General features: G+C 44.8%; 1 protein-coding gene across 2 annotated transcripts in view; it reads left to right on the top strand.

Annotated features, from left to right (window-relative positions):
- Window positions 1-22,926, top strand: part of pum1 (pumilio RNA-binding family member 1) — a 48,682-nt gene that overhangs the window by 15,539 nt on the left and 10,217 nt on the right. The window contains exons 7-17 of one of the 2 annotated variants that reach the window (XM_063185326.1): window positions 3,324-3,564; window positions 3,793-3,883; window positions 5,090-5,191; window positions 8,595-8,731; window positions 10,736-10,877; window positions 11,637-11,762; window positions 13,208-13,543; window positions 17,987-18,205; window positions 18,718-18,985; window positions 21,260-21,389; window positions 21,877-22,011. In XM_063185326.1, coding sequence (XP_063041396.1) covers window positions 3,324-3,564; window positions 3,793-3,883; window positions 5,090-5,191; window positions 8,595-8,731; window positions 10,736-10,877; window positions 11,637-11,762; window positions 13,208-13,543; window positions 17,987-18,205; window positions 18,718-18,985; window positions 21,260-21,389; window positions 21,877-22,011 — 1,927 coding nt within the window. The remainder of the gene's footprint in view (window positions 1-3,323; window positions 3,565-3,792; window positions 3,884-5,089; window positions 5,192-8,594; window positions 8,732-10,735; window positions 10,878-11,636; window positions 11,763-13,207; window positions 13,544-17,986; window positions 18,206-18,717; window positions 18,986-21,259; window positions 21,390-21,876; window positions 22,012-22,926) is intronic. The other variant, XM_063185327.1, reaches the window with a different exon arrangement.

Genomic DNA, 22,926 nt, shown 5'->3' on the forward strand with positions numbered 1-22,926 from the left:
ATTCTCATTATGCATGTGAGAGCTGCATAAACAAAGTCATAATAAGCAACATTTGTTTGAAAAGTGTTATCTTCAGGGTTATTGGTTTTCTCACTAAGAAATAAATATTTATGAATGTAGTCTGCAAATATAGGCTAACAGATAATTATGTCATTTAAAAAAAAAAATAGGCCTACTAATGGGTGGGTGGCAATGAGAGCAAGGCAGGCACCTCACCACATATCCTGTCACTGGAAACTAGATATCTGCTGTGGGTGTGAGTGCGTGTGTATTGTGCTTACAAAGGACTTGTCATTTTTTGTTTTGTTTTTTGTTTTCTTTTTTTGGGGGGGGGGGCCCGGCCCTTTATTGGGAGGAATTTTAAAAAACTGGCCCTCTGGGACTTTTAATTGAGTACCCCTGCAGTAGAGTATCGTTTGCTAATCCAGAAGGATACATGCATAATACAGAATACACAAGACAAAACGTGCGTCATTGCACATATATTAACCATATAGCACACGTTTACATACATTTAGCAAAAATGTCTAAAAGGTGTCCGGGACTGTCAAAAGTCACTGGTCCAGAGGAAAGCCAGTGTCAAGTATCCCTTGAAAAAGATGAGGGATCCCAAGTTGGCACAGGTGTATCATACATCATAAACTACTATCATCACGTCTCTAATGTGTGCACACCAAACGCATGTAATGGTACATCACGGGATGGATCATAATCATGGACAATGGTGCCTACAATCAGACATGGAACTGAAGACTATCTTTAGCTAGTTATTTAGTTAAAGGTACAGTCAGTGTACAATTTTTAAGTAGTTTACTTCCACAATTTATGCTTCCCATTCACAAACGTTATCATCACCACCATCAATTACTAAGTATTCGTTATGTGGAAAATTACACTTTCCATGCATAAAAAGGTGGATCTTCTAATTGACCCCTTTAGCTTTCAGAGTTTCCTTTGCTGCAAAACGTACTTTACTTTGGTCAGACCTGTAAATATTAGTTAAGTACTTTGGAAATACTCGTGAAAATATTAAAGTTTGGAATGAACAGCACAATTGCAATGAGTAGTATAGTTAGAATGTGTACTCTGGCCACAAGCCTACATTCTCTACCGTTATATTACATTGTTTTAACTGTCAGGGTTCCCACACGTCCTGGAAAACCTGGAAATTTAGAGATGTGTTCTCAAGTCCTTGAAAGTCCTGGAAATTCACCAAATGTCCTGGAAAAAAAATATTTGTCCTGGATTTTTTTCCCCTTCAACTTTTTCCCGATTTTGTTTGTGGTATAATTTTTACTCCGAGTCTAGACATGACGATTCAATTTATATCCACCTATTGAATGCATTATTGTCCACACACACACACACACACACACACACAGTTTGGTCAGGTTGCCATCTTTGATTGCACTTATTCACAGTCATATTCTTTGACTCAGTGTTGCCAAAAGTCGCTAGAAGTCGCTAGTTGGCTTGCTGAAAAGTCGCTAGCTGATATCATGGCGTTATATATCTCTTGAAAACCTGCTTACGGTCATAATAGGCCTACAAATAGGCAGTGCTAGCACTTCCTTACAAAAAATTGTACTGCTATCTTTTTTGGAGATCAGAGCCACTTTGAAAGCTAGTTTGATCTTTGGTGTGACAAATCACAGTAGTCGCATCAATTGTTTGTATGCAAGAATATTCCAGAGAAAAAGAAACTGGCAACAAAACTGGCTTGCAAGTCAAGTCTTGTGGAGAATGCATTTAAATCCAAGTACACTAATTTTTGCTATAAGAGAGAGACTATTAAGGTATTAATTTCTGAGATAATGTGACATTAATGTGAGTTTACATTGCACTTTCATTTAATTCCGAATAAACGTTTTGTGGATCAGAAGGCATTTCAATTGAACAGAGGCTGCACGTGCTGGGCTTGCGAAATTTGACATAGGGGTGTGGTCACCAAGCTCCAGCAGATTCCTACTAGCGGGACAGCTGTTGATCTTCAACCGCAACTCAGGTCAATACCTTTGGACAAAGATCATAGAATGGATAAGAACGCTTATTCGCAGGAAATTGCATTGGCCACGGTGTAGTACGGGGACGTAGCCCAGGGACACCATGCGCAGTGGATGCAAGGCCATGATCGATAAAAATTGTGACACTGGAAACTCCGCAATTTGAATTGCATTGTGGGTGCGAGGAGCTGCTGCTAGTTCCGGCCCGGTCAAAATAGGATGTCCTGTCGTCAATGTTCAGTTTGTGGTTAAATTACAGCTGTCATTCAGCCTTAATTACAGCTGACACAAATTCACTATGTCCTATGACCTGTTCCACACTCCAGCCCGGTGGTAGTGGCTTTGCATTTTACCTTGCCGCCAGTACTAAGCAAATAATGTACATTGGATAAGAAGTATCACTCAATGGAAAATGCATTGGGTTAGGTGTAGTCCGAGGACATTGCTTAAAGACACTGTGCTCATGGTCAGTGGGTGCAACGCCATAATGGATAAAATCTGAACTCTGTAACTTCGCAAAATTGGTCAAGAGAGGAGATCCAGTTGTCAGTGTTTAATGTAATCCCTCCTATCACTAGTCTCCTTAGTACTAACTGCAGAAGAAGAAAGTGACTCCCCTTGCGGCCATGCCATACTATGCTCTTATGACGTCTTTGGACGTACCCTCTTCCCTAACACACTGTACTCATTCATTACAACTCATTTCAACCTTAAAGTCACATTGTCTCTAAAATGCATTGTGTGTCGCTGTGTATGTCCAAATTGTGGATCCGACGGATGAAATATCCGTCCTGAATTATCTAAAAATAGTCCTGGAAATGTCCTGGAAATATCCTGGAAAATGATTTTTGAAAAAGAGTGGGAACCCTGAACTGTTGACAGAAAAAAAATATTTGTACTTGTACACAGTCTGTCTGAATATAGATGTGCTTTCCACCATGATCATGGTCCAGCTTGGCAGCAAATGGGTTTTGCAATTTACAATAGCATTTGGCCTTGTTCCTTTGGATATGGACACTTTGGTAATTACCAGACAGCCCAGATGCTCATTTTCATAGCTGAATTTGTAATCAATTGAAAACAAGTTGTCCTTGTGCATGTTGTTCAAGCTTGAATGTGTTAAATAATTTGTTTCCCGACTCTTTGTTTATTTTCTGTCTCTTTGTCCACTTCCTGTGTCCTTTCCTCTGTCCCGTGTCCTTCTCTTCCTGTTCATGTCCTGTCTTTTTATCCATTTTCTCTCTACATGTCCTTTCTCCTTTTCTATTTCCTGGATCTTTGTCCATTTCCTTTGCCCTTGTCCTTGTTGTCCCCCTCCAGTCGTCAAGGTAACTGCCCTCCACCCGGTAACGAGGTGGAGTTGGGCGGGACAGACCTGTCGGGCGGTGCCATGTCCAAGACGGGTGATGACTTCTCTACCGTGGAGCAACAGAACGTGACCCTTGACCAAATGGAGTCCGTCTCCATGGAGACACTGCAGTTTGACTACACCAGTGGCCAGCTCCCCCTGGACTCCGCCCCCCAGACCGTCAGCCTTTTTGACTACAACTCGCAACAGCAGGTAGGCTCATACCTGCGCTTACCTCTATTCCGGAGCCGTGGTGAGCCGAGTCGCATGGCGGGCCAGCTCGGCCGCAGAGCCTTTCGCCTACCGCCTCTCCTCCAGTGTCAGGTTGATGATGATTCAAGTTGTGGGAAGTGTTGATAAAATGTATCGTCAGTGTTTCTAATAGCCAGTGGTTGGTGGTGCTGGCATGTTTTCTAATCCGTTTAACGATGGTTGTTTCAGTTGTTCCAGAGGCCAGGAGCACTGGCAGTCCAGCAGCTTACAGCCGCCCAGCAACAACAGTATGCCCTGGCCGCACAACAACCACACATCGGTGAGTGTGGGATACTTATTCTTACACGTTCTGTGTGTGTATGTGTTGGTTTAAGATTTACACACAAATGTACTGTGAGTGTGAGTGTGAGTGTGAGTGTGAGTGTGAGTGTGAGTGTGAGTGTGAGTGTGAGTGTGAGTGTGAGTGTGAGTGAGTGATAGAGAGAGAAAGACGGAGAGAGAAAGACGGAGAGAGGGAGAGAGAGTCAGGCCCGAATGCCTTCTCTCTCTGAATGTCTGTTAGTGGCTTTGCAACGTTGCGAGATAAAGCTTTGGATACTTGTAAGCCCCTGTTCTATTGGCAACTAATCGTCAATGTACAGGATATTGCATAGGAGGTATTCACATCAGTGGAGCTCATGTAGTACTTTTTAGATGCCATCAATTCAACAAATAACGGCGTAATCTGGGTTGCAACCGGGGTTGTTTTTGCTCTGTCTACTTTAGCAGCTTATGGCTTTTCTGGCCCAATGTGGGTTGTGTTGTCGTGTGTGTGTGTGCGCGTGTGTTTGTGTGTGTGTGTGCGTGCATTTTTTTTGCGATTCTGAATAATGTGATTACGACTGTGTTTGAATCAGTGTATTTATGCGAGAGTGTCAATACTGACCTCTGTTGGGTGCCTGAAAGCTTATGGCTTTTCTGGACCAATGTGGGCACTGTTCGTGTACATGAATGCTTTTCTCTGAAGGTGTGTGTGTCTGTGTCTGTGTGCCTGTCTGTGAGTGAGTGTGATTCATATGACAGTGTGGTGTGTATGTTTCTGTGTGTCGCACAAATGCATGCGTGTGTCAGTAATTTCGGCGCATTCTTTAGTTGGTGTAGAATGGGAGTCGGTGGGAGTGCCACACAAGGATAGGAACGGGTACACAAGGTAGTTCATTGGTCTTATTCGGGGGCAGCCACGGCTCAATGGTTAGAGCGCTGACCTTTAATTGTGAGTTGTACATGAAATATCAGCCCCACAATACGTATCACAATACAGACAATTTGAACATGTATCGTGAAGAGGCCTGCGATACCGTATCCCGATACCAATATTTTGAACACACCCCTAGTTGATTGTGCTTTTCTCAGGTTTGGGTATGTGCGCCCGTGTGTGTGTGTGTGTGTGTGTGCGTGTGTGCGTGTGTGCGTGTGTGCGTGTGTGTGTGTGCGCGTTTGTGTCAATGCTGACCTGTGACCTGTGTTGTCTGTGTGTTTTCCTCAGGTCTGGCTCCAGCTGCGTTTGTGCCCAACCCCTACATCATCAGTGCAGCGCCCCCGGGCACAGACCCCTACACTGCCGGCCTGGCTGCCGCCGCTACCCTGGGTACGATACACGCACACACACATACACACACACACACACACGCGCGCACACACACCAACACAGACCTCTACACTGGCGGCCGCCGCCACCCCCCTGGGTAACACACACACACACACACACACACACACACACACACACACACACACACACACACACACACACACACACACACACACACACACAACATCACACTTCCGGCCTAGCTGCTGCAGCTAGACTGGGTACTACACATGTAGACACGCATGCATAGACACCAACTGGGTACACCTCCTTTAGCACGCACCGTCCCTCAAACCAGGGCTTTGAACCGGTTCACAAAACGAAAACCGGGAACTTTTTGTATTTTACAGGGAACAGAAACGAAACCGGAAACAACATTATTTTTAATGTTCTGGAACGGAAACCCTCATTTAAAAATAATGGTAACCGGTTAATACCGGTTAATATTGTTCCTCAAACTAAAAAAAAAAGTTATTATTTTCCTGTTACCATGACAGCTGAGGTTCACATCCTGTGTGACATCAGACACTGAATGGAGTGAGAGCTTTGGATTACATAGTCTCCACTCCACATCTTAAATAAGAGAAACCACTGTCATACAATAGGGCAGAGTTTCCATTGCATCATTGTAAGATATTGCAGAGAAGCGCATGTAAAGCGCACCGAGAATGTTCGACGTTATTGGGCATCCATGGCCGCTTCAAATATGCACAAACTCACAATGTCTATCATAGCACTCCCCGTGACCCAAGTCAGCGTGGAGCACACATTTTCATCATTGAGGTTTATTCTCCGCTTAGGTCATCCCTGAATGACAAAATTCTGGAGGATATACAGTCCCAGGAAAAAGTTTGTACACCCTTTGAAATTTCTTACATTTTTGTCAAAATTGATCATAAAACATGGTCGGATCTTCCCGGAAATCTCAAGAGGGAACAATCAGAGTCTGCTTTAATTAATTCCACCCAAACATTTACATGTTATCATATTTTTATTGGTCATAAGGCCATAATATTCACAGGAGAGCAGGGCATAAGTAAGTACACCCTTGCATTAAGTAGGTTTTAACCCTCAGTTAGTTGCAATATCATCAACCAGACTTGTCCTGTAGTTGCAGATCAGATTAACAAAACAATTTGTTTGTATCTTGTCTCCCTTTTCTTTAGATAACTGCCTCTCGTCAGCAAGGTTTGTGGGATGTCTGGAGTGCATGGCTTTCTTGACTTCATGCCATTTAATCTCAATTGTTTTTTGTCAGGGCTTTGACTGGGCTATTTCAGAATGTGTATTTCATTATTATGAAGCCATTCATAATGATTTGCTTCTAAAGTATGGGTTGTTGTCACATTGCAGGACCCATACTCTTGTGTGCTTCAACTGTGTGACAGACTACCTCACGCTTTTTCTGTAAAATATCACAATAAACTTGAGTTCATTGTTCCACTGATAATAGCAAACTGTCAAGGGCCTGAGGCAGCAAGGTAGCCGCATATAATGATGCTCCCGCCACCATACTCAGAAGAGGAGATGTAACCAAGAATAGCTAAAAATGGGATTCATTCTGCCAATCTAAAATTAATGGAGTTTCTGTCCAAAAAAATATTGCTGCACCTTTGAGGTTTGCAAAAAAGCATTTATATGCTTCATAGAATTACTGCAAAATATTCTGTAGACCAACGCTGAAACCAAAGTTGAATTGTTCAGGGGAACACACAATGTCATGTTTGGAGGAGAACTGGAGAACCACACCTTCCCCAAAACATCATCTCCGCCTTTGAGTATGGTGGCGGGAGCATCATTATATGCGGCTACCTTGCTGCCTCAGGCCCTTTTGAGTTTGCTATCATCAGTGGAACAATGAACTCAGAAGTTTATCGAGATATTTTACAGAAAAAAGTGAGGTAGTTTGTCACACAGTTGAAGCACACAAGAGGATGGGTGCTGAAATGTGACAACAACCCATACTTTAGAAGCCAATCGACTTTAGAATGGCTTCATAATAATGAAATACACATTCTGGAATAGCCCAGTCAAAGGCCTGACAAAAACAATTGAGATTACATGGCATGAAGTCAAGAAAGCTATGCACTCCAGACATCCCACAAACCTTGCTGACGAGAGGCAGTTTTCTAAAGAAGAAGGAGACCAGATATATCCAGATTGTTTTGTTAATCTGATCTGCAACTACAGGAAACATCTGGTTGAGGTTATTGTGACTAACTTGGGGTTAAAACCTATTGAATGCAAGGGTGTACTTACTTATGCCTTACTGTCCTGTGAATGTTTACATCTTATGGCCAATGAAAATATGAAAACTTGTAAATGTTTGGGTTAAATTAGCTAAAGCAGACTCTTGTTGTTCCTTCTTGTGATGTCCGGGAAGATCAGACCATGTTTTATGACCAATTTTGACAGACGGGTAAGAAATTTCAAAGGGTGTACAAACTTTTTCCTGGGACTGTACTTTTCATCCTCTTGAATAAACAGTTTGGAATGTAGGCTGAGTCATTTGCACTTCCGTCTTTGTTGGTTAATTAACGTCAGTTAGGCCTATGGGGAGTAATCAGCTGACAGGAACGAAATTAACCGTTCCGGGAACAATATTTTTTTGTTCTAACCGGTTCGGGAACGTCAATTTATTGGTGGAACCCATAACCGGAAACGTTATAATTCCGTTTCTGTTCGGAACGGAACATTTGGAAAAAAATAACGGTTCAAAGCCCTGCCTCAAACACACAAACCTGTTCAACACTGACACACACACACATCACTGCCACCCTGGATATGCCTGCTTCAACACCCACCGGATACACACAGGTTACCAGATGCATGTTCAGCATTTTGCAATTTAAGCTTGTTAAATTCTACATAATAATACAGACATAGGATTATATACAATATTGTATGAAGCAGACTCTGATTGTTCCTTCTCTTGATTTGCGGGAAGATCAGACCCATGTTTTATGACCAATTTTGACAGAAATGTAAGAAATTTCAAAGGGTGTACCAACTTTTTCCTATGACTGTATGATTTGATAGATTTGGTTTGGTTGCTAGATTGGTTACTGTATAGGGATGGACAAACCAAACCAATGTGCATATAGAGTAGCTGCTGGGGGTAGATATACTGAAGCACAGTTCAGATCTTTGCTGAGCAGATGGCAGCAGTGTGTCTAGTGTTGTGTGAATGCCAACTGAGCCTTTAGGGAGATAGGGTGCTATTGTTTGGGTAATTAAGCAAACAATGCACAGTCGTTTATCAGAGTAATGGTAGCAATGCCTCTTTAGTCTACAAGACATGCACTTGGGGTGTTGCCTAATGTGTGTGTGTTTATGTATGTGCACGTGCGTGCGTGTGTGTATGTGCGCGCGTGTGTGCGCGTGCGTGTGTGTCTGCATTTAGGTCCTGCAGTGATGCCTCCGCAGTACTACGGAGTGCCGTGGGGGGTGTATCCAGCGAACCTCTTCCAGCAGCAAGCTGCCCCCTCAAACTCAGCCAATCAGCAGAACCAGCAGCAGCAGCAGCAGAACCAGCAACAGGTAAGACCCTCCCACGGCTTCAAATTCAGCCAGTCAGAAACCTGCTCGCTAAAAGGCAGACCCAGATCAACAGATAAGGCCCTACCCACTCTCTCCACTCCAGCCAATCAGCAAAGAGAGTGGTAGGGAGTGACATGAGACATGCCTTTCTGCCATGTCAGGGATGACAGAAACTATTGGCACACTGCTGTACACACTGGCAAAATTAGATGGTTAGAAACTTTACTGTTCCTGATGGGGAAATTTTGTCAGTAAGTGAGGTAAACACAGAGCGAGTTGTATTGCCTATGACATGATAAAAACAAAGATTTAACACATTACGATGCACATTTACCCAGATATAACACAACATTGACATAGCAATAGGCAGGGCAGGACAAAAACTATTCAACAGTTCCACTCAACTTTCAACTTCACTGGCATAGAGGAGAATATCTCTCCAGTCTGCCACCATTTCTCTGTCTGAATCCAAGTAAATAAAGTCGTCTTTTCTGACTAATACACTGTTATAAGCTTCTTATAAGCTCATCAAATTGTGTTCATTTAGCAAATGCTACCTATTGCCATTTGAGTGTGTGGTAAAGATTATTTCCAGAGTCCACCTCGAGGCTGAAAGAATTGCTTTTCCCAGTTGCAGTTAAGTATTAGTTTTACGACACTAAGTAGTCATTTTAAAATGTTCAGGTCATCAGCAAAAGCACATCTGACTTTAAATGTTCAGTCCTGATGGTTCCATTTAGCACCGATAAAACTGTTGTAAACACCGAGCAATCAAACAGTTGGCTCTTGCCCCTGTTTTTTGGAGTACGAAAAAATAATTTGCTCACGGAATTGCGATCCAGATTTGTAGACACAAAATGGCCACATGTTGCTCATGATGTTATGAGTGAGGATTGTGAGCGAGGCGGTGAGCGTATTTGTTCAAGTCTTTTGCTGCCGTCGCGTTCGTGCCTGTAAATAGCAGTCCTAATTACGTTGCTTAAGAGTAGGGGGCAAAATCCAAGCCAACTATAAACGGGGAGTTAAATTAAAATGACCTCGTGTCTGTTTACCGTTTGGTAAGGTTGTAGAAGTTGTGAAATCAATTTACAAGCACGTTGCAGTCAATTACAGGGTAAGGAAGAACGCAAAAGCACAGCCTCTCTTTGTTGCCCTCTGTCTCGTATTCACACACAAACCTCTCTTTCTCTTTCTCTTTCTCTTTCTCTGTCTCTTTCTCTCTCTCTTTCTCTTTCTCTCTCTCTCTCTCTCTCTCTCTCTCTCTCTCTCTCTCTCTCTCTCTCTCTCTCTCTCTCTCTCTCTCTCTCTCTCTCTCTCTCTCTCCTCTACTGTACTGTAGCATAGAGTGCATGTCCTAGTTTGACAATGGTTATAAGCATTTTTGTTGGCTCTATCAACCTTATTGTCTTCAGCCTAAATTGTCACACATTTTGACACCATCTTTGCATAACCCGAACTCATTGAACTCTTCTACAGCAGCTTGTCATTATTGGTCAAATGAGATTCAGTTCCGCCAAGCGCCTGCAGGCGCTCCATTGAGCTCCACACAGGAATCTTAGTTGGTCGCAATGCACAATCAACCAAGTTGCAAAGTGGTTGGCAGCAAAGCTTTCGAGAAATGGGGGCCCTGTTCATTCCTGTTCATTAACGTGGGCCCTGTTCATTCCTGTTCATTAACGTGGGCCCTGCTAATTCCACTGTCATGGCTTTCTCAGGTCATGAGTACACCGTCACCTCCTAGACAACTTTCACAACTATTACACTTTCAAGAAAAAAAATATTGGGGAAAGAAAAAAATACAACTTTTACAAAGCCGATTTAAAGGTGTGGTCGTATTATGCTATCTGTGCATGAATGCCACCTTTCACAACTATTACACTTAAAAAATGATGGGAAAATAAAAAAAGACAGCTACAGATATTTATGAAAGCAGATTTAAAGGTGTGTTTATGTCATGCTATCTGTGCATTAATGCCGCTGTGGTTATTGTTGTTGTTGCCTCAGGTGATGCGTACAGGTGGTTCCCAGCGACCCCTGACCCCCAGCCAGGGGCAGCAGGGACAGCAGGCGGAACAGCAGCTGGTTGCCGCGGCAGCAGTCAACTCAGCCCTGGCGTTTGGACAAGGCCTCGCCGCCGGAGTACCAGGTGTGTGTGCGCACGCGCACGTGTGTGTGTAGGACCGTATTAAGCTAACGTGGGGCCACTGGGTTTTATACCTCACAGGTGCTCCCTTTATGAACAATATTTGTAAAGCCTGTGTCATGTGGCTCCCCTTCACTCGTCAAAAAATAGTTGGTGCCCGTAAGCACCATCACACTGGTCCTACTGGATAATCTGGCCATGTGTGTCTGTGTGTCTGTGCAAGATGAAGTAGATACTGTATCATCCCAGGTGGACAGAATTGGTTGCGGTGCTTAATTTTCCACAGATTTACTGTATACAGTTGCCGTAGCGCTCTAGACTTCTAACCTCCTGCTTTTACCTAGTATCTTCTTTCTTTTGACTGAGTACTTCCATGGTAGATTTTCTGTCATCACTCTTTTCTCAAATGTGATTAGTGTTACTTGTTAGTGAGTCTGGCTGAAAGCATTGGCTACAATGTAGTATAACATATATTTCTGTGTTTCTGCAGAGTGCTGGCTCCACACTCTACGTGTGCTGTACTGCAGAATAGAGTAGAGTAACTTTATTGATTATAGATCCCCAGAGGATAATTAGGGTTTTTTAGAGTAGAAAATGTAATATAATGTATTTGTGTGTTTCTGCTGTCGTGTAATATAATGTATTTGTGTGTTTCTGCTGTCGTGTAATATAATGTATTTGTGTGTTTCTGCTGTCGTGTAATATAATATATTTGTGTGTTTCTGCTGTAGTGTAATGTCATGTATTTGTGTGTTTCTGCAGGCTACCCAGTGCTGGCTCCAGCGGCGTACTATGACCAGACGGGGGCGCTGCTGGTCAACACAGGAGGCCGCAGCGGGCCGGTCAGACTCATGGCCCCCGCCTCTGTCATCATCAGCCCTACAGCAGGTACACACACACACACACACACACACACACACACACACACACACACACACACACACACACACACACACACACACACACACACACACACACACATCAGCCCTGCAGTAGTCTCTCTCTCTCTCTCTCTCTCTCTCTCTCTCTCTCTCTCTCTCTCTCTCTCTCTCTCTCTCTCTCAGCCCTATAACAGATACACATACTCCAACATCGTAGGTACACACACACACACACACACACACACACACACACACACACACACACACACACACACACACACACACACACACACACACACACACACACACACACACACACACACACAATTTAGCCCTAAAGCAAGTATGCTGACACACACCCATAGAGACACGTCATTGGCCCTACAGCAAGTATACACACACACACACACACACACACACACACACACACACACACCCGCACCATCCTTTCAGCTGGTCTCCAGACACACTCACCTCTGTCTCACATCACTCACACATCTTGTGTATCGCCTATACCCAGCACTATCAGGGCAAGACAACTCAAGTGTGTCACACAGGCATAAGAGCAGCGAAAGAGTCCCGAAAATAGATTTGAGCAAGTGACACACAAATCAAGTGTCCGCTCCACAGGCATTCATGGCTGCACCCAGTAGTTGAGTTGGCCAGTGGGAACACAGTCACTCTGATCCTGAGGCTCTGCTTCCACCTCTTATTACAGGACTCCCTGTAGAACTAGTTGGTAGTAAAGTGTACTAGGCCAGTCTGTCAAATGATTGTGTCGTTGAGGGCTACAAAATGGTGTACTGTATTAATTGTATCCGTCAGCTGTTTTTCAACCAGAGAAATGCGAATTAGCTGGGTATTTAGACCAGTGAATTTTAATTTGGCTTGCTGTTTGGACCGGAAAATTGTAAATTAGCCAGCTATTTGGACCGCTAACCGTACAATGGACCAGTGAATTGTCAATTTGAATCATTAATTTGTCCATAAGTTATGGACCACTCTGAGAAGATGCAGGAGAGTTGAAATTCCTCGTTCTATAGGGCTGAAAGAGCTCAGCCATTTTGTTTGAAATTAGGCATGTGGCAGAAGGGCACAGGCAACATTTGGTGGTGGGGTTAGTCCTAGTAGTTAAACCGAACACCACTGCCGTTTTTCCTCTGGGATCCATATGTCGTAAGGCGCTAAACTGTAATCCTACGGTAGCCTTGCCCTTGTATTAGACTGGGAGAATGAATGGAGCTCAATGGAAAGGCACGCCCATTTAGGATACCAGACTTGATTTTTTTGTATTTGGGACGTATCAACTTATCTTGGTCTACTGCACTGAAAATCGTTGAAAATCTTCCTCAACTGCCTCTCAGTCAGTGGGTGTGGGGATATACAATATATAATAATTTATTATAACATTTATATAATGTTGTTTAACGTCATCATTTTCCGTCTCTCCAGTGGCTGCAGCGGCCGCCTCAGCCAGCGGGGGTGGGGCGGGGCTGGGGGGCGGTGCCAGCTCGGCTGCGGCGTTCCGGGCGCTGAGCAACCAGCAGGCCACGGCGGCGGCGGCAGCGGCGGCGGCGGCCCAGCAGGGCAGTGGGGGGTGTGGCCTGGGCGGCAGCTCCTTCTACGGCAGCGGCTCCCTCAGCTCCTCCAGCCAGCAGAGCTCCAGCCTCTTCTCCCAGGGCGCCCCGCCGCCCCAGCAGCCCAACTCCTCCTCCCTCAGCTTCAGTGCCAACGGCTCCTCGTCGCTCGGGGCCGCCCTCGGCTCACTGGGGGGGTTCGGCACCGCCGGTGAGTGAATTTGTGTGTACGCAAGAGAGAGTATGTAGTACATCTGTGTGACAGTGTGTGTGTGTGTGTCTGTGGGAAATGGTGAAAGTGGGAACTATCTTCATCATTGTCTATATAAGACACCAATTGTGTCTGTATGTGTGAGCATGCCACAGCTCTGTGTCTGTGTGTGTGTGTGTGTCTGTGTGTGTGTGTGTGTGTCTGTCTGTCTGTCTCTGGAGCTGGAGCTGGAGCTGGCTGCAGCACAGCCATTCAGTACCTCCCTGTGTGTGTGAACACTTCCAGCTCTGCCAGCCTGTGTGTGTGTGTGTATGTGTGTTAACGCGTGTGTGTGTGTGTTTGCGCGTGTGTGCGTCTCCTGTGTGTGTGTTTTCGGTGTGTAAGCGAGGTAGCAGGCCAGCAGGAGGGCCGGGTACGGTTTCATGCTGGTAGATTAGGTAGCAGGCGTGTGAAGGAGGGAGGAGAGACAAGTGGATTTAGCTCTGCTTTATGTCACTCTAAACCCCTCCGCACTCCCAACGCATTCTTCAGCGCAGCGCTCCCAGCTCTCACTCTACCCTATTTGATTACTCAGCCCCATAGCAACAAAAATCTCATTACCGAACATGACGATGCTGAGGAAAGGCAAGACGAGTTTATTTGTAAAGCGCATTTCATACGCAGAGGCATGTCAATGTACAGTACTTCACAAAAATAAAAGCAGAAAAAACAGCAGGGGTAATGAGAATAAAATTATGTAAATGAACGAATAATGTTGAAGTGTGAGAACAGTTTAAAAAAGCCTTAAGGCACGGGCCCTGTTATGAATTATCTGTTATCAGAATGGAAATGACCAAGTCGTAATGCATTACTAAAGGCCTTCTTCACTGTCACAGTGGTGTAGCATTATGGTAGTTAAGTTTTTTTTCATTGACTATAACAATGTTCCAGTGGTGGAACGTTGTGTCTACAGTGATATATAAACTTTATTACAGGCTCAGGGCCCAATAGGCAGACACACAACATATACATAGAAATAGAATGTGCAGGAAAAAGAAGAAATAATAATAATTAAAAAAAAAAAAAACAGCAATGATGCCAAAGCATATACAAACTATGTCATGACAGTCTTAAAAGGCAGCTATACCAATGTTTCCACATATATGATTGGTAACGGACAGAGCTATATCTGGCACTTGTGAGCATCATTATAATGCAGTTTTCAGACTTATCCAAACGGCACATGAACTTAAACATTAGGTTCCTCAGGAGAGCTGTAAAGTACATAGTCCTGAGTCACAAAATAGTTTACTAGCACTGCAACTCCTGGGCTTTTTCAGCAATATCCTTAGGCAGTCATTATATGCTACTTGGAGTTTACGCATTGTCTCTTTTTATAGTGATCCCATAATGGAGCTGCATACATAGGGCTACAGTAGGCACGAAACAAGCTTACTTTCACATCATCAGGACAGTAATGAAATTTTCTTTGTGCATACAACATTCGTCTCTGCCTATACATGTCCAGCATCATCCTCCAGCTTGTCATGTGATGATGTGCCCAAGATATTTTATACTGCTTGATACACATATTGGTTGCCCTGACAGGTAGAACGTTGGAAAAGGCATTGTTATGATCCTCCTTGGTTCTACATATCACACAACACTCTTTTTTGCATTGTACTGCACATCAAACTCGACCCCATACTCAGAGCAACACATTGAGTAGCTGCTGAAATCCCCCCCCAAACATACTAGGGGACATGATAGCAAGATTGTCTGCATACATCAAATGGTTTAAAACATTGTTCCCTATCAGACATCCTGTCTTACATCTCCCCAGTTGTTTGGAGAGGTTGTCCATGTATAGGTTGAACGTGCTGGGGGATAGAAGCCCCCCTTGTCTTACACCATTGCCTACACTGAAAGGGGAGGACAGGCTGTTTCCCCATTTTCACCTGCATGTGTTTGTTTAGCATACCATAAGCTAGAAATACGTATAATACATCCAGGCACACCCCTAAGCATGAGTTTAGTGAAGAGCTTATGGGTGATTCACTCTGTCAAATGCCCTAGAACGCATCAATGAACCCCAGAAATATTGTAGAACCATGACTTCTGTAGGATTCAACCGTTTTCTTTCAAGGCATATATACATAGGTCTGTGCTGTGCATAGGCTTAAAACCAAATTGATTTTCTGTGGTAAAGATAAACTCACTCAACCTATCTAGCAAACAGTTTCTCCAACACCTTAGAAAGAATACTGGCTAAGGCAATGGGTCTGTAATTATCCATGATCCCTATTTTACCTGTCTTGTCCTTAATGACTGGTACTAATGTAACAGTGAGCATAGTGTCGGTAGCACCCCATGTGTCATTAGACCAGTGAAGCAAATAGACAGCAAAGCTGCAATTCTAGGCTGGCTAATTTAAGATGCTCAGCAGTGATATTATCATTGCCACTAGATTTATTATCCGCTAGATGTTCTATAGCATACACAACCTCATGGGTGTAAAATGAATCGCTTCCTCATTTTAGATTGCCTACACAATAGGGTTCACTTTTGATGCAATTAAACAAAGCTGCATAGTGCTGCCCTCCACAGCTCTGCTAAATTGTCAGCGCCAGATACCCCCTCAATGTGGCATGGTAGTACAAGCTTTGGCCCTATTGTAGCCTTTACCTCTTTCCAGAACTCAGTGACATTGTTATCAAGAAGGTTTGTGGCCATAGAATGAGCTCTTAAGCCTTGCTCATGCTTCCCAACAAAGCGCACAGCATACTATATATCTTGCATTGGCACGTTTCTTATGCTCCAAGTCTGGCCCATGCCTAGGCCGACCAGCCACAACCCAGGCCTATGAGCCCTCTTAGCAGCTTCTTGATGTTCAGCTACATACTTGTTCCAACCAGGTTGATGTTGTTAGCCCTTTTGGGGTGAGTAGTGTGTAGAGGTTTACTGGCCTCATGTACAGCTGTCACTATGCTGTTATACATTTCACAGAGATCATTACAGTGAGTAACATTATCACAGTTAATATCTGGACATAGAATAGCATTAATTGGCAACTGTACCTCCCTCAAGAGAACATCGGACCTCCCACAATAATACAGAACATCCTCTTTAGATAGTTTAGCCCAATTTACTTTCGGCCCATTGGCGCCATCTTGTGCTGAACTGCTGCAGTCGGGTAGGTTGTCAATATTTATCAACATAGAGACAGGTAAGTGATCAGTGGTGGTGAGCTCATACAAAATGTCTACCTTTTCCAGACTTTCATGTGCATCGGCTGTGCAGATTACATGATCCAGCCAGGACGTTGTGTGCCACGCTTCACTGATAAAAGTATAACTATCTGCAGGAAGTAAATTCATACTAGAGAGAACCAGTTTACTATCATAACAGAACTGCTTCAAGTGCTGACCAAAGAGAGATTTCTCATCAGAAATGTCAGCATTCAAATCACCAATCAAAAACATTTTTTTGCACATATACATTCCTTAATATAAGAGTTTAAAAAAGCCAATCTATTCATGTATTCATCTTCCTTCTTATAGCTGTCATATGGGGTATAAACATTTAAAATTATAAAAACATTCATATCATACACAATTTTAATGGCAATACACCAGTCCACCTCTAATCTGATAACAGTAATCATTGGGTCATATTTCTTGCGCCACAAAATGGCCACACCTCCAGGTATTCTACCGCGCAGCACTCGACTGCTCAGATCTGTTGTGGACTCTCCCGCTCCATGAAAGTCACTGTGTACAGAGTTCAGTTTATCCAGGTCCTGTATGGCTAAAAATGTCTCTTGCAAACAGAGAATGTCCGTGGTCTCCAGTAGCTGGTCAACAACAGCACGGTGTGCTCTGTCCCCAGCAGACTGTCCTAGGCGTAAGCCTCGGGAGTTGTAAGACACCACTCTAATCCCCATCACTGTGGCTAACACTGGGCTTCATGCACCTCAGCCCCTGAAGGCACATCCATCATTGCCAATGGCCCCACAGTGGACTTGGGTTTGCGTGCCTCATAGAATCTGCGCATGATGAAAGTGCAAGAGTAATATAGCAGGCTTCTAGGTTGTAACTGGCTTCAACACTTGAGGTTGGTAGTTGATGATTTTTGCTAGGCGCAATAGACAGGCAGACAGATCTACTAACATTGATTGTGTCAATCGAGTTATTCCAATTATGATTTGTGGAGGCCTTTGGAGAGACAGAAAACAGAAATAGCAAGAAACAGAACTGAAGTGCACAAATTGGACTGTGAAAGCTGTCTAGAACAGTGAGCAGCGAGGAATGATGCATTGATTGGCTTGTAACAAATGAATTTGTTGTTGACATGCTTAACAGATATTTCAGGCAGACTCTTCATTGATTTCTTCTTCGATTAATGTGATGGTGTATTAAGCTGTCTAACTGGTATTTGTTTGTGTGTGTGTGTGTGTGTGTACAGTGGCTAACTCGAGCACGGGTAGTGCCTCCCGCCGTGATTCGCTGACGGGCAGTTCCGAGCTGTACAAGCGCACGGCTAGCAGCCTCAACCCCATTGGCCACGGAGGATTCTACAACGGCCTGGGCTTCAGCCCCTCCCCTGGGCCAGTAGGCCACTCCCACTCACTCACCCCACCCCCCTCTCTGTCCAATCATGGCTCTTCTTCCAGCCTCAACCTCGGTGAGTGTTTGATTGATATCCAGTACAGTCATAGGAGTTCACGTTAGTATACGCTATAAAGTTGGTCAGTCATGGTAGACGAGTCGCGTCTTCCACATGACTGGTCAGTAGTTCAATTTCAAAGTGAATCTCAAATTCAAATTCACTAATATCCCCTTTTTATATGTGGTCTTTTCAACATGTGTGTTCTTCTCAATATGTGTGGTCTTTTCAACATTATTTACACAGATTTGCGTTGCAAAATTAAATGGGCGAGGACGTGAAATTTGCCCAGAAATATGCCATTTTACTTGTATGTAGTCTACCAATCAGCAGATCTTGAAGCTTGATGCAAGCTTCTTGGCTAGGCCTGAAATGGTGCACATGTGCACTTCCCTGTTCATGTTTCAGTGCGTATGGCGTATTCATTACGCACTGAAGCATAGTGCCCGAAGTGCACAAGTGCACCACCTGAGACACGACTCTAATTTCCCTCCTTTCCCCCCAACTTCCTGTTTCCGTTCACGTGACAGGTGGCCTGACCAATGGCAGCGGTCGTTTCATCTCGGCGGCCCCGGGGGCGGAGGCCAAGTACCGCAGCTCCACCACGGGCTCCTCCCTCTTCAGCCCGAGCAGCCAGCTGTTCCCGTCGTCACGGCTACGCTACGGCATGTCAGACGTGATGCCGTCGGGCCGCAGCCGGCTGCTGGAGGACTTCCGCAACAACCGCTATCCCAACCTGCAGCTGAGGGAGATCGCCGGCCACGTCATGGAGTTCTCCCAGGACCAGCACGGATCCAGGTGAATGGCATTACATGGTTGGAGTCTATGGAACCCTTTTGAAATTACTTCGTCACTGACTGCTCGCATTGTTCTGCACACACGTGCGCACAGACACACACACACACAGACACACGCACACACACAGACACACGCACACACACAGACACACGCACACACACAGACACACGCACACACACAGACACACGCACACACACAGACACACGCACACACACAGACACGCACACAGGCACGCACACAGGCACGCACACACAGGCACGCACACAGACACGCACGCACACAGACACGCACGCACACAGACACGCACGCACACAGACACGCACGCACACAGACACGCACGCACACAGACACGCACGCACACAGACACGCACGCACACAGACACGCACGCACACAGACACGCACACAGACACGCACACACACAGACACGCACACACACAGACACGCACACACACAGACACGCACACACACAGACACGCACACACACACACACACACACACACACACAGACACACACGCACACAGACACACACGCACACAGACACACACGCACACAGACACACACGCACACAGACACACACACAGACACACACACAGACACACACACACACAGACACACACACAGACACACACACAGACACAGACACAGACACAGACACAGACACAGACACACACACAGACACACACAGACAGACACACACAGACAGACACACACAGACAGACACACACAGACAGACACACACAGACAGACACACACAGACAGACACACACAGACAGACACACACAGACAGACACACACAGACAGACACACACACACAGACACACACACACACACACACAGACACACACACACACACACAGACATTGCAGACTCTGAAGAGAGAAGACATGCTGTCCTGAGGTGTGTACGGTTGTAAAAAAATAGAGATCCTAAAAAGTACACGTGTTGCGGTATTCCGGGAGGGAATAGGCTGTTCCAGAAGTAGAGAAGATGTTTGTGTTACAAGCAATTAAACATACCGACTGGACTGAGGACATCATCAGGAATTCCAGTGTTTGTGGCGGCCACTTCTTATCTGAAGTCATCATGACCATCCATTTTCTTATCTTGGAAAAACACCTGGCTTGGTTCTTTACAAATGTGCGGTGAATGGTCGATTCTGCCCCAACAATGCACACGCAGTCCGATCATGTCACGTCTGTGTACAAACTGTAAATGGGTCTGTGTAGGTTATGAAATGAAATAACCTGCATGGCAAGGTCTGGCTTGTACTATCCTGCAATTGCATTGGACAGCCATGGCTCAATAGTTAGATCAGAGTGTTGCAGGTTCAAATCACACGCTTACCAGCACCTTCATCCATGGCTGAAGTTCCTTTGAGTGTGGCATCTAACCCCACAGTATTCCAGAGACTGTAACCTATACCCTGGCCTGTAAACAACTTACCTGGCTCTTGCCCGACCTGTAGTTCCGCACAGCTTTGTGAGCTCCACTACTAGGTCTGGGAGCATGTAGCAGGATTCCATTTCTACAGTCAAAAAAATAATCGCAGCATTTATTGCTTCAATGTCAACAAATTCTTTCAAAACCATTTTCTGTTGATCTCTAAAGCGTCAATATGGTCTATAATATGACCTGTGACTCCTCAATGTGAGCTGCCAGTGATATTGAAGTGATAAATGCTCGGCATTATTTTTTGAGTCCAGAAATTGAATCCTGCCACATGCTCCCAGACCGACGTGTGTGTTTGGAGTGCCACCAGGGGGCTCCAGAGCACACACACGGAGGTCTGGTAGGAACCAGGCTAGTAAACAACTAATGTCAGGCTCAAACTACACGAATCCCGATTGTGTGTCCGATTTTGATGTCGGAGTGCATCGCACACTAGAAGAGAATCACAACTGTCAATCTTATCCCTGCTCGCAACCACCGAGACAATGCCCGACGCTTTATTTCCAGTCGCAAATATCAAACACTGTTTGATTTCTACGATTTGCGATCGGCGACTCTTTGGGCTGCCAAAGTTCTTTCTTAGAACGTCAGCCACGACGAGGAAATCTTGCCCGACAATCGCTTGCGATGGTCCTGGGGGGGTAACGTTCCACCGATAGTCGTAAGGGGGGGTTTCAGACGAGAATCGGGCCGATAGTCGTGTAGTTTGAGCCAGGATTTAGTGGCTTTGAATAAAGGCGTCAGCTAAGAGTAATGTAATGTCATGCATATGACTTTTGAACTCATCAGTGCTTCTGGTTGTGTGTTGTGTGTGGCGCTGCAGGTTTATCCAGCTGAAGCTTGAGCGGGCTAGTCCTTCAGAGAGGCAGCTGGTCTTCACGGAGATCCTGCAGGCTGCCTACCAGCTCATGGTGGACGTCTTCGGGAACTACGTCATCCAGAAGTTCTTTGAGGTAAGTCCCAAACAGCCTGTGATGGTGTTTTTTGTCCGTATTACGCATGTTTGGTCAATTCAGAATTCTGTTTTATACTAGACATTAGGTGCATAACAGGACAATACAAATCACAGACTGATGCATACCTCAGTTTTGAGGTCTATGTTAGGTTTATTTTATGTACGGGGTGAGAACAACATGCAACCCTTTTGTTATTTGCACATTTGTTTGGCTACAGTATGTTGTACCATTATACAAAGTGTACATGAAAATAAATGCAAAGTGCGGCTTGGTAATACAATTAGACAAATAATTTTGTTCTCTTTGTGGATGCGGGTATCAGACTTTTCCCCCTTTTTGACACATGATACTCTCTGCGTGTGTGTGCGCACGTGCACATGCATGCGCATGCTCCTGTGTGTGTGTGTACTTATGTGTGTATCTGTGTGTGTATCTGTGTGTGTATCTGTATGCTTCTTATGTGTGCATCTGTATGTGTGTGTAGTTTGGCAGTCTGGAGCAGAAGCTGGCGTTGGCGGAGCGTATCCGTGGCCACGTGCTCTCTCTGGCCCTGCAGATGTACGGCTGCCGCGTCATCCAGAAGGCCCTGGAGTTCATCCCCTCCGAACAGCAGGTCATCGTGAGTACACACTCTCTTAACGCTGTTCACATCACATGACATAAAGACTTGCTGGAGGTCATCTCCTGAACAGCAGGTCATCGTGAGTACACACTCTCTTAACGCTGTTCACATCACATGACATAAAGACTTGCTGGAGGTCATCTCCTGAACAGCAGGTCATCGTGAGTACACACTCCTAACGCTGTTCACATCACATGACATAAAGACTTGCTGGAGGTCATCTCCTGAACAGCAGGTCATCGTGAGTACACACTCTCTTAACGCTGTTCACATCACATGACATAAAGACTTACTGGATTTCATCTCCTCAGTTAGAACAGCAGGTCGTTGTGAGTACACACTCTTAACGCTGTTCACATCACATGACATAAAGACTTACTGGAGGTCATCTGCTGAACAGCAGGTTGTCGTGAGTACACACGCCCACTAGCACTTTATGTTACTCACATCACACATATATAGTAATATATTCCTAACATTGCCTCTGAACAGCAGGTCATCATGAGTACACACTCATAACATTGTTCACACGCATGTGAGCACACTGCACAGCTGGAGGTCATCTACAGAAGGTCAGCCTAGTGCCCAATAATGCTTATTACTCACATTGTCAGAAGGTCATCGTAAGAACACGCAACGCTCACTAGCGTCTTTATATTACTCACATACTACATCAATCATCACATATCTAGCTATTTTCTAAAAAATAATGCTTAGCTGGATTTCATCTCCTCAGAACAACAGGTTATCATGACTAATGTTTTTATATTACGCACATTGTGCAGTGCAGTCTTACATACTTGGCGTCAATTTTTTTCCAAGCCATTTGACCAAGCTGCTGTGTTTGATGTCTCATCTTGAGACAGCTGCTTAGACCTAGAGCTTTCCCTAGCTTTAACCATTAGTGAAGAT

The sequence above is a fragment of the Engraulis encrasicolus genome, chromosome 20 (genome assembly GCF_034702125.1).
Source record: "Engraulis encrasicolus isolate BLACKSEA-1 chromosome 20, IST_EnEncr_1.0, whole genome shotgun sequence".
NCBI lineage: Eukaryota > Metazoa > Chordata > Actinopteri > Clupeiformes > Engraulidae > Engraulis > Engraulis encrasicolus.